The sequence below is a fragment of the Bufo gargarizans genome, chromosome 4 (genome assembly GCF_014858855.1).
Source record: "Bufo gargarizans isolate SCDJY-AF-19 chromosome 4, ASM1485885v1, whole genome shotgun sequence".
NCBI classification, from domain to species: Eukaryota; Metazoa; Chordata; class Amphibia; order Anura; family Bufonidae; genus Bufo; species Bufo gargarizans.
Window position 1 is genome coordinate 233637253 of NC_058083.1, and position 17585 is coordinate 233654837.

Genomic DNA, 17585 nt, shown 5'->3' on the forward strand with positions numbered 1-17585 from the left:
GAGCATTGCAGAGAAAATTGCTTAAATAGCAATTGCTTAGTCGCCTCCATAGCTACCCTACCTACATTTATTTCGGACTTTGAGGACGTTTTTTCTGAAAAGGGTTGTAAGAAGTTACCACCTCACCGTCCTTATGATTGCCCGGTTAACTTTGTTTCCGGCGCAAAATTACCCAAGACCAGGATATATAATCTTTCGGGTCCGGAGAGACAAGCCATGAAAGATTATATCTCCGAGAGCTTGGCTAAGGGACACATCAGACCCTCTTCTTCACCCGTGGCTGCGGGGTTTTTCTTCGTTAAAAAGAAAGATGGGGGCCTGCATCCTTGCCAAGATTCTCGCGAATTAAACCGGATAACCATCCGAGACCCATACCCTCTTCCTCTCATTCCTGACCTGTTTAATCAGATTGCGGGTGCTAGGTGGTTCTCCAAACTTGATGTTAGGGGGACCTACAATCTGATTCGTATCAAGGAGGGGGATGAGTGGAAGACAGCTTTTAACACCCCTGAGGGGCATTATGAAAATCTAGTCATGCCTTTCGGTCTGACCAATGCTCCTGCTGTCTTCCAACATTTCGTTAATAACATTTTTAGTCATCTTATCGGCAGGTTTGTGGTGATATACCTAGATGATATTTTAATTTATTCGTCTGATCTGAAAACACATGAGGTGCATGTCAGACAAGTACTGCAGGTCCTACGGACGAATAAATTATATGCTAAAATTGAAAAGTGCGTCTTCTTGGTTCTTGGGCTTCGCAAATTTCTATAGGAAATTAATTAAAAATTATTCAGTTATTGTAAAACCCCTTACTGACATGACTAGGAAGGGGACTGATTTTTCTAAATGGTCTGACGCCGCTAAAATTGCTTTTTCCTCTCTAAAAGAGAGGTTTACCTCGGCACCTGTACTAGTCCAACCTGATGTCTCCCAGCCTTTTATTGTTGAAGTCGATGCATCAGAGGTGGGAGTGGGGGCTGTGCTGTCTCAGGGTCTGTCTCCTGGCAAATGGCGTCCTTGTGCTTTCTTGTCTAAAAAACTATCTGCAGCAAAAAAGAACTATGATATTGGCAATAGGGAACTATTAGCTATTAAACTAGCGTTTGAAGAATGGCGTCACTTTTTAGAGGGGGCAATCCACCCCGTCACTGTGATTACGGACCACAAAAACCTTCTGTACCTCGAATCAGCTAAGCGTCTCACCCCTAGACAAGCTAGGTGGTCGCTATTTTTTACCAGGTTTAACTTTGTTATTACCTATCGTCCTGTGGCAAAAAATACCAAGGCTGATGCATTATCTCGTTGTTTCCCTGGAGGGGGTAATGTGAGTGATCCGGTACCCATTCTACAAAGAGGAGTGGTTGTCTCTGCGGTACACTCTGCTCTGGAGGGGGAGGTGTTAGAGGTCCAGGGGGACGCCCTGGTCTCTTGCCCCTCAGAGAAATTGTTTGTACCGCTGAACCTGCGTTTCAAATTATTAAAGGAACATCATAATTCGGCACTTGCCGGGCACCCGAGTAGTAAAGCAACCTTGGAGCTATTGTCTCGTCGTTTTTGGTGGCCAAGGTTGCGTCAGGATGTAATGGATTTTGTGTCTTCTTGTTCTACTTGTGCGCGCGCGAAAGTCTCTCATACACGTCCTGCAGGGTCTTTATTGCCACTTGTCATTCCCAATAGGCCATGGACACATCTGGATTTTATCACTGACTTACCTTTGTCTGCGGATAAAACAGTTATTTTGGTAGTAGTGGACAGGTTTAGCAAAATGGTACACTTCATTGCGTTACCCGCACTACCTAATGCTAAGACTCTTGCTCAGGTATTCATCAGTGAAATCGTGAAGCTTCACGGGGTCCCTTCCGATGTTGTTTCGGATCAGGGTACCAAGTTTATTTCTAAATTTTGGAAAGCTTTTTGTTCCCGTTTGGGGGTACACTTGTCATTTTCCTCAGCTTTCCATTCTCAGTCGAATGGACACACTGAGCGTACCAACCAAAACCTTGAGACATATCTAAGATGTTTTGTGTCTGAAAACCAAGAGTTGTGGTCATCATATTTACCGTTAGCTGAATTTGCCATAAATAATCATCGTCAGGAATCCACTGGCAAGTCACCATTTCTTGGTGCATATGGTTTTCATCCCCAATTCTGTACTTTCAAAAAGGGGGGGGGTCTTCTGGGGTTCCCGAAGAGGAACGGTTTTCGTCATCTCTTTCATCGGTATGGCAGAAGGTGCAAGCTAACTTGAAAAATATGGGAGGTAAATACAAATGCATGGCTGATAAGAGACGGTTGCCAGGTCCGGACCTAGGAGTGAATGACTATGTGTGGTTGTCTACTAGGAATATTAAATTAAAGGTTCCCTCTTGGAAACTGGGTCCTAGGTTCATTGGCCCTTACAAAATTGTAGCCATCATTAACCCCGTGGCTTTTTGCCTGGAACTACCTCAGACTTTTAAAATCCGTAACGTCTTTCATAAGTCGTTACTCAAGAAATATGTTCCACCTCTAGAACCGTCACCACTGCCACCCCCTCCTGTTGTTGTGGATGGTAATCTAGAGTTTCAGATATCCAAAATTGTTGATTCTCGTCGGGTCCGCCGCTCTCTTCAATATCTGGTGCATTGGAGAGGTTAGGTCCCGAGGAAAGAATGTGGGTTCCTGCGTCTGAGGTAAACGCCGACAGGCTAGTTCGGGCTTTTCATGCCTCTCATCCTGAGAGACCTGGTCCTGAGTGTCCAGAGGCCCTCGTAGAGAGTGGGGTACTGTCACGAGGGTGTCAAGAACCACGCCTGACTCCGTTATACCCGGGGTCAGGAAGTCGCAGCGGTTGGCTGCGCGCTCTATGTAGAAAGATAGGGCTGTTTCTTTATGGTAGATTTCTGGGTTTGCTTTGCAACCCTTTTTGGCTCACTCAGGGATCCGTAGCTCCTTCTCCTCAGCTGTTCCTTGTCCAGCACTCCCAACCTCCTTATATTCCCCTCTCCCACTTCTCTGGTTGCCAGATATAGAGCTTCCTGCCTGGACTTCTATACTGACCCACTGGAGCTGTGTTGCTGCGTTCCCGGGTTGTTGTTCCAGAACGTTACCCTCCGGATCCCTGTTGAGCTTCTGTGGTCTGCTGTTGTTGCCCACCTGGGATTATATGTTTGTCTGTATTGTCTGTCCTCTCCTTGGTGTTTTCCTCTTAGTGTCAGTGGTGCGGACTAGTGATCCCACCGCCCCGTTCACTACCTAGGGTTCATCTTAGGGAAAGCCAGGGTTTTAGGCACGTGATCGGCGTACGGGTGAGGAACCCGTCTAGGGACCTCAGGGCAGTCAGGTGCCAGCTACAAGGTGAGTCAGGGGTCCCCACCTTTCCCTCTCCCTTGGGCAGGGCCTTCCCTCTTCCCTCCCTTTGCATGATGCCGGTCATTACAGGTTCTCAGTGGTGTACCCCAAGGTTCAGTGCTGGGCCCTTTATTATTTTATTTATTTATTAATGATATTGAGGACGAGATTAATAGCACCATTTCTATTTTTGCAGATGACACTAAGCAGTATAGTACTGTGCAGTCTATGGAAGATGTCTATAAAATACAAGCTTACTTGAACACTCTGAGTGATTGGGCATCAACTTGGCAAATGAGGTTCAATGTGGATACATGTAAAGTTATGCATCTTAGTAGTAATAATCTCTGTGCTTCATATGTCCTAGGGGATTTAACACTGGGGGAGTCACTTGTAGAGAATGATTTGGGTGTCCTTGTAGATGGTAGATTAAATAACAGCATACAATGTCAATCAGATGCTTCTAAGGCTATCAGCATATTGTCATGCATTTAAGCGAGGCATGGACTCGTGGGGCAGGGATTTAATATTATCACTTTACTAAGCGTTGGTGGGAGCTCATCTGGAATATGCAGTTTAGTTCTGGGCACCAGTCCATAGAAAGGATGCTCTGCAGCTGGAAAAAGTACAGAGGAGAGCGACTAAATTGATAAGGGGCATGGAGGGTCTTCGTTATGAAGAAAGATGAAAATAATTAAATGTATTTAGTCTTGAGAAGAGACATCTAAGGGATGACATGATTAACCTATACAAATATATAAATGGGCCATACAAAAAATACGGTGAAAAACTGTTTCATGTCAAATGCCCTCAAAAGACAAGGGGGCAGTGCCATGTGTGAATTTAGTTATCTTTATTGTAGTTTGTGGTTGTAGTGAAACACATTGACTGTTTAAGCATCTCACATACGGTAAATTACAATGGATAGAGAGATGCTTTCTGAAGAGTGAATAGGGATAAAAAAAAAATAAAAAAAACATTCTCTCAATAACTTGGAGCTGACAGGCAGACTTTTAATATGCCTTAAATGTCTTAGTTGGAAATACATTAAAAACTCGAGACCGTTTTTTAACAGGCTGTGAATAGCGGGCGTCAAAAATAGGAGATGTCCTATTTTTACATGGCCAGAAGTACCCCATTGAAATCAGTGGACAGGAGTGCACCCATCTAAAGTCCATTAAAAACAGATACAGTAGCGCAATATGGCCTTTTAGGGGTTAAAAAATCACTCACCTCATCCACTTGCATGCCCAGAGGCAGTTGCTTATCTCTTGATTCTGAAGGACCTGTTGAGGGACCATAGCTCATGTGTGATGACATCACCATATGATTATGCTGGGAGTGCATGTTAAGAGCATCACACTTGAGCACAGGTCCTTTGGCAGGTCCTTCAGAATCAATAGAGGAGCGGCTGCTGCTGCGTGTGCAAGTAGGCGAGGTAAGTGATTTTTTTTTCTGCTAAAAACAAACTTTTCAGCTGAGGACTACTATGGGGCCCACTTTGGTGGACATTATGGGCCACAAAGGGGGGAATTATTACTGCTGGGAGCCACTATGGAAGACATTATTACTGGTGGGGGCCACCATGGGGGACATTATTACTGCTGGGGGCAATTATGGGGGACATTAGGTATTCTGCAGAGGTTGGGATTTTATTAAAAAAGCCCATGAAATTCATCAATTTTTAACTGCCATTAAAAACAGACGGACAGAAAATAGAGGTACAAATGGTTGAAAAATCACCATGAAAAACTGGCAGTGTAAATTTTTTGAAACCCTTGGGAATGGTTCAGTCTGACAATGTGGCTCTCAGAAAAAGTTGTACACCCCTGCTTTAGGCAGAAAGCTATCACATGCCAATATTAAATGTGGTGCATATTACGACAGAGTAAAACCATGCCCCTTTGTCTAGAAACTTTTGAAATGTGTCTAGCAAGGTGCAAGCATTTCATCTAGTCGCGGAAAGGGCTTTATTTTTTTATTTTTTATTAAGTCCTTTTCATTAACATTTTAATAAATGAACAAAACAGAAACCACCCCCCCCCCCTCCACACAGAAGCTCTATACAGTATTAGAATGTATTGCGAGACTTCACGTAATAACTTAATAAATTAATTTGTACTATAAAAAAACATTTCACGAACTCGCGTTTGGTTAAAAGTCGTACTTTAGAAGCAATAACTTCGGCTCATCGTAGCCAATACATTCTAATACTGTACAGAGCTCCTGGTCCGTACAGTATTAGAACAAAGTTTTATGCAAATCGACTTCGGATGTTTCATCCAAAGTCTATTCGCTCATCCCTATTAATAGCCTATCCCTAGTATAGATCATAAATTTCAGGTCACTGGTGGTTCCATTGCCGGCACCCTCACTGATCAACTGTCTCTAGCGAGCATCAAATTCCATGTATTATTTACCAGATCCATACATTTTGTAGTGATGGTGCCTGGTATTATTGTTCAGCCCCATTCAATTAAATGGGACTGAACTACAGGGATCTGCTGTGCCAAGCACAGCCAGTACAATATGTATTGTGGTGATGTGTACAGTATAAGTGCTGGGAGGCGTGCACTGTATATCCCACCCAGATGCCTCAGCTGGGTGAGATAACTAAAATCCAGAAAGCTGCAGTAGTTTCAGCAAAGTGTAGTTTGCTGAGACAGTTTTGTCTAGATGTTGTTCTGGGCTGGATTTCATGTGGACTGGGGGATAGGTTTGGTAGTGGGATCTTCCAGTCCACACCCTTCCACTACATGTATTGTTTTTTTTTTGCCAGAGGTGATCTCAGGTGAGACCTGCTGCTGTAATCAAGGAGGGATAAAACAACCTTCTGTATATGACATGGAGGGAGAAAGACTGAGGAAGCCTGAGAGGCTATGTGTGGTCTCAGCCAGGAGGGCTTAGGGGCCACTAGGCTTTGTAAAACCTGAAATTTGGAGAGCCCAGTGATGCCTATGGAAAGAGGGTTGCACGGTCAGAGTCAGGAGGACTTCTGGACCATCTCCCCACAAGGATGCTGGTGTGGTCACAGCCTGGAGGCTGCTGGACCATATATGGCTGAGGAAGCCAGATCTAATCCCATGTGTGAACAGCGCTCTATAGGTGAGGTAGAGACAACACGTTTATTAGGTAGACCAGATGGGCAGGTGTTTATTTTCTGTTTATGAGTGTGATGGTGCTGAAGTGCCAAAATAAAGCACCTTTTGGACTTGAACCCTGTTGTCAGAGGAGAAGTCTGTGATTGCGACCCCCTGAGAGAGAGAGATCCCTTACAGTATGTAGCTGTGTCTAGTATTCAGTGAAGTGTCCACTTTAGTCAGCAGATTGGTGGGGCTGTGAGGCAAAATGGACATACACTAATTGATTCCAGGGGTAGAGAAGTATACTCTTGTAAAAACAGGGCAGATTTATGAAGTCTACTGTATGTAGGTCTTGATATTCTCAGAGCCACAAGAGAATGCATTTCATTTACAGTATGATGAGGAGCAGGTCTCGTCATAATGTAAGCACATCCTACTGCAGTTTGTGCGCCTGACTGCAACCTATGCCGGCTCATAGCTGGTGTAGATTTCAGTCATCATGTACACCATAAAACTGGTGTAAATGATGATAAATATGCCAGGGTTGATAGGGCGTCTTTGTCCCACCCTTACCATGTCCTTTTTTTGGAATGTGTCAGAAGAGTTGCAAAATGTGAATTTTGACTAAATTTAGTCACAATGGCAGGTAAAAAGCTCCAACCTCATGGTCTGAGGCTTTTCCATCCATTTCTAGTGAAGGGTGCATATTAAATAACCTCCATTGTTTCTAGGGGAAAATAGATCTTTACATACGGCACCCAGTAGAGCATGCATGTTAGCATACTGTGGCTCCTTACTAGGAGGCTTTATGGCCTCGGTGCACTGCCATACAGAATCCTTACACACAGATTTGCAATATACAGTATGTGGACCCGTACAGAATAGTTTATAAAAATACTTAAAGGGGTTCTGAAGTTCTTTTAAAACTGATGATCTATCCTCGGGATAGATCATCAGCATCTGATCAGCGGGGGTCCGAAACCTGGGACCCCCGCTGATCAGCTGTTTGAGAAGGCCTGGGCGCAGCTAAGCTCCATTTAAGTGAACAGAGCTTAGCCCAGCCCAGGCCAGTCATACTAGTTGCGATGTCACTGGGCCTAAGGGAAACAGAGAGAAGGGCGCTGCCTTCTCAAACAGCTATCAGTTTAAAAGAAATGGAGAACCCCTTTAAGATTGAAACTGACTGAGTGAAATCTGTTACGGTCCATTCACACAACCGTATCCATTTTTGCGGACCACAAAACATGGATACCGTTTGCGTGCGTTTCACATTTTGTGGATCGGAACATCCTTCCCTATGATAGAAATGTCTATTCTTGTCCACAAAACTGACAAGAATAGGACATGTTCTATCATTTTTGCGTGGCCGCAGAATGGAAGTGTAGATGCGGACAGCACGCTGGTGTGCTGTCCGCATCTTTTGCAGCCCCATTGAAATGAATGGATCTGCATCCGATTCACAAAATTTGTGGAACAGATGCGGACAGAAAAATATGGTTGTGTTAATAGGCCTTTACTACGATTGATTCGGCGTATTTTATAAATGTGCTCTAGATTTTAAGCTAATGTTGATGTATTGTCATCCATAGATTATATACATGAACTGTTTCCAGTATTAAATATGATTTATTTCATTGACAGGATGCTTTAAAGGTGGATCCTATTATGAAGATAACTCAATATGGAAAGACAACTGTAATTACTGGTAATATGAATAAATATAATTATGCTTCTTATGTAATACAGGCTGCTTCACTGCCTTAAAGGGGTTTTCCAGGCTTTTAATATTGATGACCTATCTTCAGGATATGTATGGAATCAATTTCAGATCGGTGGGGGTCCAAAACCCGGCACCCCCGCTGATCAGCTGTATGGGGAGAAGGCACTCGCCATGCGCAAGAGCCGTCTCTTGTCTCTCTTCCTGCTTGTCATTGATATACAGTAGCAGCAGCGAGCAGGGAGAGACACCTCTCCGCAAACAGCTGATCGGCGGGGGTGCCGGGTGTTGGACCCTCACCGATCTGACAGTGCATGTCCCGGTGACAGACTCCCTTTAATGGGGTAGTTCACTCCTTTACTATTGATGTCCTATCCTCAGGATTGGCCACTAATATCTGATTGTCTGTGGTTTGGCAAAGAGCACCACCAGCTGTTGCAGAATAGCTCTGGTAACTTCCATCGAGCCTACACAGATCCATCCATTGTGCAATAGAAGGAACTTGTAAATGAAATCCAGCTGACCAAAAATGTGTTTTAGCAATATGTTTTATGTGAGAGTAACATACCAGTATCAATGCTTGTATTTTACTATATAAACACAAGATGGCTATTAAAACAGGATCATCAGTACAGACGGTCACACAGCATGCTGTTATAAGCATGCTGATTGAGATAGTTACAGACACATTGCAGACATCAGTACAGCTCATCCTGTGTGCTCTGTGTCTGGCATTATTATAAATGCACTGCAAATTATACTATTAAATATACACTATAGATGACAATACTATTACTATGCTATTCCTTGTACTGTTACATTCACATTGGATGGTATTATTGAGAAATTCATGGCACTATTACATTGCCATTTATTTCACAGGCACTGTTTTAAATGCACTCTTATTTTTACATGGTATAGTACTTCTATTGTGTGTGTGTGTGTGTATATATATATATATATATATATATATAGTGCTGCCCATAATTATTCATACCCCTGGCAAATTGTGACTTAAAGTTACTTTTATTCAACCAGCAAGTCATTTTTTGACGGGAAATAACATAGGTCTATCCCAAAAGATAATAAGACGGTGTACAAGAGACATTATTATTATTATCAAAAAAATCTCCGTTTTTTATTTTCATTTGAGCAAAAAATACAAGATGTTCCGCACTGTGGAAAACCTCAGAGGACGTGGTCGGAAGCAAAAAAGTATAGAGGATAGTTAGAGAGGTGAAAAACAAGGCCATCCTGGTATATCTGGGCTCTGTTGGTGGCAATGTCTCAAGGCAGACAATCCAACGGACACTGCACAATGCAGACCAAGGAGGACACCACTTCTCCAGTTAAGGCACACAAAAGCTCGCTTGGCTGTCACGGACGGTGTACAGGAAACAAGACAAAGCAACATGCATATATGACTCACTGGATCCAAAGCTAAGGAACCAAAAGGGAGACCCCTGCACAAGACCTAGCACTTTCCCTGGCTGCTCAGCCTATGCAAAGATCCCAAAGGTGGATGGTTGCATATCCACGTACCTCGACTATATAACCCCTGAACACCCTACAATAGTGAGGGGACACGACCACCGGCTCCCTACACCAGACACGGAGGGAGTCAGGGTCACCTGGGATCCAGCAAACAGAAAATAACAGATAAATGTACAGCACTTAACTTTGTAGCAGACTGGGAAACAGGATCAGCATGCACACACACTCCAGGAAGAAGTATAAGCCGCCCAGTAAAGCATTATGGGGAGGAATTTAAAGGGAAGCAATCAGTCCAACTACATGACAGCTGAGAGAGGCTAACGAGATGAGGAACTGAATACCACAACAAAGAAAACTCAAGGAGGAGGTTCTGAAAGGCCTCTGTCAGAGCTTCTCAGCTGTCTGGTTGTGACAGTACCCCTCCCTCTACGAGTGGACTCCGGACACTCAGAACCCACCTTCTCAGGATGGGACCTATGGAAAGCCCTGATGAGACGAGAGGCCTTAATGTCCGTCACTGGGACCCACATCCTCTCCTCAGGACCATAACCCTCCCAATGAACAAGGTACTGAAGAGAACCGCGGACAAGACGAGAATCCACAATCCTAGAGACCTGAAATTCAAGATTCCCATCAACCATAATCAGAGGAGGAGGCAAAGGCGAGGGTACAATGGGTTGAACATAAGGAGGGAACCTTCAATTTGATATTCTTGGTAGACAACCACACCAGATCACCAACATTCAGGTCCAGACCAAGCACACGTCTCTTATCTGCCACACGCTTATATCTCTCACTCATGCTCTTTAGATTATCCTGAATCTTTTGCCAAATAGATGACAAAGACGAGGAGAATCTGTCCTCATCAGGTAAACCAGAAGACCCCTCACCCGAGAAAGTCCCAAACTGCGGATGAAACCCATATGCACCAAAAAATGGTGACTTATCAGAGGACTCCTGACGACGGTTATTTAAAGCAAACTCAGCAAGGGACAAAAAAGAACACCAATCCTCTTGATTCTCCGCCACAAAACAGCGCAGATATGTCTCCAGATTCTGATTGACACGCTCTGTCTGGCCATTCGACTGAGGGTGGAAAGCAGAAGAGAATGACAACCGAACCCCCAAGCGAGAACAGAAAGCCTTCCAGAATCTGGAAACAAACTGCGTACCCCTATCAGAGACTATGTCTGAAGGAATACCGTGCAATTTGACAATGTGATCAATAAATGCCTGCGCCAGCGTCTTAGCATTGGGCAAACCAGGAAAAGGGATGAAATGCACCATTTTGCTAAAACGGTCCACCACTACCAGAATCACAGTCTTCCCCGAGGAACGAGGCAGGTCCGTTATGAAGTCCATGGACAGATGTGTCCAAGGACGGGAAGGAATGGGTAAGGGAAGGAGAGGACCTGATGGCCGTGAATGAGGGACTTTGGCACGAGCGCAAGTTTTGCAGGCTGCCACAAAACCCTCAACCGACTTACGAAGCGCAGGCCACCAGAATCTCCGAGCGATGAGATCCAGTGTGGCTCTTGCCCCCGGGTGCCCAGCAAGGACCGTATCGTGGTGTTCCTTAAAAATCTTGTGTCTTAAAGTGAGAGGCACAAACAACCTCCCAGGAGGACAAAGATCAGGAGCCTCTGACTGGGCTGCCTGCACCTCTGCCTCCAATTCAGAAAAAAGAGCAGAGACCACCACACCTTCAGCCAAAATAGGACCCGGGTCTTCAAAATTCCCGCCTCCCGGAAAACAACGTGACAGGGCATCTGCCTTCACATTCTTAACTTCAGGGCGGAACGTGACAACAAAATTAAATCTTGAAAAGAACAAAGACCATCTGGCCTGTCTCGGGTTCAGACGCTTGGCTGACTCCAAGTAGGCCAGATTTTTATGGTCAGTAAACATGGTAATAGGGTGTCTGGCTCCCTCCAGCCAATGGCGCCATTCCTCAAAAGCCAACTTGATGGCCAACAATTCCCTATCTCCCACATCGTAATTTCTCTCTGCGGAGGAGAGTTTTTTCGAGAAAAAGGCACACGGTCGCCATTTGGCAGGAGAGGAACCCTGAGACAAGACTGCACCCACACCCACCTCAGAAGCATCAACCTCAACTATGAAGGGTAAAGAAATATCAGGTTGCACCAAGATGGGAGCGGAAGCAAAACTCTCCTTGATATTAGAAAAAGCCTTACGCGCCTCTACCGACCAAGAAGAAAAATCTACCCCCTTTCTGGTCATATCAGTGAGTGGTTTAACAATAGAGGAATAATTCAAAATAAACTTCCTGCAATAATTGGCAAAGCCCAAAAAACGCATCAGCACCTTCTGATTCTTAGGAAGCTCCCACTCAAGCACAGCGCGGACCTTCTCGGGGTCCATGCGAAAACCAGAAGCGGAGAGAAGAAACCCCAGAAATTGAATTTCTGGAACCGCAAACACACATTTCTCCAGTTTCGCATATAATTTATTCTCCCGCAGAATGAGCAAGACCTGACGTAAATGTTCCTTATGAGTTTTGAAATCAGGAGAAAAAATCTAAATGTCATCCAAATAAACTAATACAAATTTTCCCATCAAATGATAAAAAATGCTGTTCACGAAATGCTGAAAAACGGCTGGGGCATTCATCAAACCAAAAGGCATAACCAAATTTTCAAAATGGCCCTCAGGGGTATTGAAGGCCGTCTTCCATTTGTCTCCTTCTCTGACCCTGACCAGGTTGTATGCCCCTCTTAGATCTAATTTGGCAAAGACTTTAGCCCCAACAACCTGGTTAAACAGGTCTGGGATTAGAGGAAGCGGATAAGGGTCACGAATAGTGATACTGTTCAGCTCCCTGAAATCCAGACAAGGTCTTAAAGAACCATCTTTTTTCTTAACAAAGAAAAAACCAGCGGCAACAAGTGACTTCGAGGGTCGTATATGTCCTTTTCTCAGACTCTCAGAGATATAAGCACGCATAGCAATCCTTTCAGGTTGGGAAAGATTGTATAAACGAGATTTAGGCAGCTTGGCGCCTGGGATGAGATTAATAGGGCAATCGTACTCCCTGTGTGGGGGCAAATCCTGAACTCCACTCTCAGAGAAGACATCCGAAAATTCAGAGAGAAAAGATGGTACAGTCTTAGTAGCAACCTCAGAAACAGATGTCGTGAGGCAATTCTCTCTGCAAAAGTCACTCCAACCATTTATTTGCCTCGCTTGCCAATCAATGGTGGGATTATGTTTGGTGAGCCAGGGTAGCCCCAACACTAGAGGAGTAGGCAAACCGCTAAGGACGAAACATGACACATCCTCAACATGAGCATCACTCACAATTAAACGGATATTGTGAACTATGCCCTTTAATGATTTCTGAGAAAGTGGAGCGGAATCAATAGCAAAAACAGGAATATCCTTTCCCAAAGTGCACACCTGGAAACCATGAGTTATTGCAAATTGACTATCAATGAGATTGACCACTGCTCCACTATCCACAAAAATCGCACAAAAAATGCTCTTGCTCTCTAGCGCCACCCTAGCAGGCAGGACAAAACGGGAACTACAAGCAAACGGAAAACCTTCAATTTCCGCCTCAACCCTGCCAATAGTAACAGACGGAACATTTTTAAAAGATTTTTTCCTCTTTGTTTCTTTATTACTCCCAGAGAACTGCCTGAATCTCCTAGAGGGACAAACATTTGCCAAATGATTTATACCTCCACAACAAAAACAAACCCTCCCATGCGGGCTGAATCTTCTATTGTCAGAAGCAATCAACCCCAGCTGCATGGGCTCCTGCTCAGAAGGGGCTGACAGCGACTGAGACCCCTGCGCACAGAATGGGACCGCTGCACTGTCCTGGGACTGAGTATGACAGGAAGGAGAGATCTCTCCTCTCTCTCTAAGACGATTGTCAATACGAACGGCCTGAGATATAGCAGAGTCCAAGGAAATAGGCCTTTCATGAAAGGCAATTGCATCTTTCAATCCTTCTGAAAGACCATGGCAAAATTGACTTCGGAGTGCAGCATCATTCCAACCAGTATCAGCTGCCCATCTCCGAAATTCTGAGCAGTATATCTCTGCGGATTGTTTACCCTGGCATAATAGACGTAGTCTAGACTCAGCCAGAGCAATACGATCCGGATCATCATATATCTGACCCAGGGCTAAAAAGAATTCATCCACTGTGCCGTGCCCCCTCTGGCAGCGAAAAGGCCCAGGACTGAGCGTTACCCCTGAGCAGCGATATAATGATCCCCATCCTCCGTTCCTCATCACCAGAGGAATGGGGAAGAAGGCGAAAATTGAGTTTGCAAGCCTCTCTAAAACGCACAAAATTCTCACTACCCCCGGAAAACGTATCCGGGAGCGAGATCTTAGGCTCAGAACAAATTCCATGAACGCCAGCTGAACCGGTCACTTGAAGCTGAGAAAAAGTCCTGCGGAGATCAGCTACCTCCAATGAAAGACCCTGAAGGCGTTCAGCCAAAAGTGAAACCGGATCCATGCTTGAGACGGTTTTGGCGGCTTATAATGTCACGGACGGTGTACAGGAAACAAGACAAAGCAACATGCATATATGACTCACTGGATCCAAAGCTAAGGAACCAAAAGGGAGACCCCTGCACAAGACCTAGCACTTTCCCTGGCTGCTCAGCCTATGCAAAGATCCCAAACGTGGATGGTTGCATATCCACGTACCTCGACTATATAACCCCTGAACACCCTACAATAGATAGGGGAAACAGAAAATAACAGATAAAGTACAGAACTTAACTTTGTAGCAGACTGGGAAACAGGATCAGCATGCACACACACTCCAGGAAGAAGTATAAGCCGCCCAGTAAAGCATTATGGGGAGGAATTTAAAGGGAAGAAATCAGTCCAACTACATGACAGCTGAGAGAGGCTAACGAGATGAGGAACTGAATACCACAACAAAGAAAACTCAAGGAGGAGGTTCTGAAAGGCCTCTGTCAGAGCTTCTCAGCTGTCTGGTTGTGACATTGGCCTTTGCAAAAGCTCATCTGGACAAAGAAGAAGTCTTCTGGTCTTCTGTGTTATGGTCAGATGAAACAAAAATGTTATTGTTTGGTCACAATGATGTTTCCTTCATTTGGCGTAATAAAGGAGAAGCCTTCAACCCAAAGAACACCATCCCCACTGTCAAACATGGTGGTGGGAACCTAATGCCTTGAGGGTGTTTTTCAGCCAATGGACCAGGGAACCTAATCACAGTAAACGGCACCATGAAAAAAGAGCAATACATGAGGATTCTCAACGAAAATATCAGGCAGTCTGCAGAGAAATTTGGCCTTGGGCACCAGTGGACATTTCAGCATGACAATGATTCAAAACACACAGCAAAAGTGGTGAAGAAATGGTTAGCAGACAACAACAATAACGTTTTGGAGTAGCCCAGCCAGAGTCCAGATTTGAATCCAATTGAGAATCTATTGAGGGAGCTAAAGATCAGGGTGATGGCAAGAAGACCCTCCAACCTGAAAGATTTGGAGCTCATTGCTAAAGATGAGTGGGCAAAAATACCTGTGGAGACATGCAAAAAGCTGGTCTGCAATTATAGGAAGCGTTTGATTGCTGTAATAGCCAAAAAAGGCTTTTCTATTGATTATTGAGAATGGTATGAATAATTTTGGACTGGACACTTTTTGCTCAAACGTAAATAAAAGCTGAGAAATGTTTTTTTTCCACAATAATGCCTCTTGTACATCGTCTTATTATCTTTTGGGAGACACCTATGCCATTTCCCATCAAAAAATTACTTGCTGGTTGAATAAAAGTAACTTTAAGTCAAAATTTGCCTGGGGTATGAATAATTATGGGCAGCACTATATATATATATATGTATATATACTGTATATGTGTATATATATATATATATATACATATATATATATATAGCACAGGTAAAAGGATGTGGGCAGCACAACTATCTGTAGAGTACGGTCGGAGTGCCAGCGGCTGTGGGGGCGATCCACCTCCAATGTATAAAAATAAAAAATTCCACAGCACATCCAAGTAGTAAAAAGTAGAAAAACGGCTTTATTCACCAGACACGCGACGTTTCGATCCGCTCAATGGGATCTTTCTCAAGCAGTGACAAAGTGGGCAGTGCAATGTGCATATTTACTAGTGATGAGCGGGAGGTGCCATATTCGATTTCGCGATATTTCGCGAATATTCGAATGAATATTCGTGTTATATTCGTCGAAATCGAATATTCGTAATTATTCCAATTATCGCGAATAATATACGAATTTTTTTTCGCGTATTGCGATTATTTATCTTGATAGTATAAGGCAACGTTCCTATGCTAATTGACTATGGCTAGGCTAATATGTGTATTTTACGAAATTTCGTGATTTGCTCTAACTTCGTCTCTTAGAATATTACGAATATTCTAAAAGACGAAGTTAGAGCAATATTACGAAATTTCGTAAAATACACATATAGATTGTAATTTAGCTAATATACTGCTATAATCCCTTTTTTTGCCTCTAATTTTTTTTTTGCCTCTTCTGAACTTAAGTTTTGTAAAATATGTACACTATTAAAAAATAATACTATAGCAGTATATTAGCTTAAATACAATCTATGTGTATTTTACGAAATTTCGTAATATTGCTCTAACTTCGTCTTTTAGAATATTCGTAATATTCTAAAAGACGAAGTTAGAGCAATATTAAGAACATTTGCAAAAGCCGAAATTGCGATGCGAGTAATATAATACGAAATAATCGCATGAAGATTTCAACTTAGCACTGCTATATTCCATATTCTAGCCTAGTATGGAATACAGCAGTGCTAACTTAGCACAGCTATATTCCATATTAGGCTAGAATATGGAATATAGCAGTGCTAAATTGAAATCTTCATGCGATTATTTCGTGTTATATTACTCGCATCGCAACTTGCGAAATTTCGTAAAATACACATATAGATTAGATTGTAATTTAGCTAATATGGAATATAGCAGTAAGTTGAAAACGCCACTGACTGGAGCAGCCAGGAAGCCAGGAATCCAAAGGACAGGTAAGAACAACTTTAGAGAAGTGGGAAAGAAAAAAAATATTATAATAAAAAAAAAAAATATACGAATATTCGAATTCGCGAATATATAGAACGATATTCTAAATATTCGCAAAATCTCGAAATTGCGATATTCGAGAAAAAAATTCGTAATTCGAATATTCGCGCTCAACACTAATATTTACGCAGCTTGACATCATTAAATAATCAACAAGTCAAGTACATTCATCAAAGTTAATAAATTCAAAAATAATAATACAAACAGTACTATCCATGTATTTGTACAATCACATCCTATAACAAGCTTAAATGTGATGATATGGTATCATTCCTTCTCATGAAAATTCAACATAACCATAAATAAAACATAATACACTAATTGTGATAATAATAAACACAGGTGTAGGTCTTCTTGATAACCTAAAGTGTACAGGTGTACCTTCAGTGAGATGATGAGATGGGTCCCAGGAGTGTGCGATGGAGTCAATACACGTGGATCTCGGCGTATCAAACATTGCAGTATGCATGTCAAAGGACCTTTCAAAGCACTCCGGTCACATGATCGCATGTTAAATCGATCATTGAAGTGCGCATGTCCAAGGACCTTGGAACATGTGATCGTGACATATGATCACACATCCGATCATGTGATTAGGTGTATCACATCACAGAGAGCAGTACAAGATTCCTAGTATTCTATAACCTTGCGAAAACATCAGGGGACATGATCGCATATCCGATCATGTAATCAGACGTATAATCGCCTCAACAGAGACATTGTAAGATTACAAAGTGTTTCACAAGTACTAAGTTACAATATCGCCAAAGTAACTCCTGTAACCCAGCGCATGAAACTGCCAATATACACAAGCATACCATGGCTCTTAACAGAGTCCCACTGCGATCAGCAATATACTAGC

The 17585-nt window shown here is 43.2% G+C and overlaps 1 protein-coding gene across 1 annotated transcript in view; it reads left to right on the top strand.

Moving 5' to 3' along the window:
• The window catches only part of LOC122935346 (tubulointerstitial nephritis antigen-like), a 131585-nt gene that overhangs the window by 10688 nt on the left and 103312 nt on the right, over window positions 1–17585 (top strand). The window contains exon 4 of the mRNA XM_044291111.1: window positions 8058–8121. Within this exon, the coding sequence (XP_044147046.1) occupies window positions 8058–8121 (64 nt within the window). The remainder of the gene's footprint in view (window positions 1–8057; window positions 8122–17585) is intronic.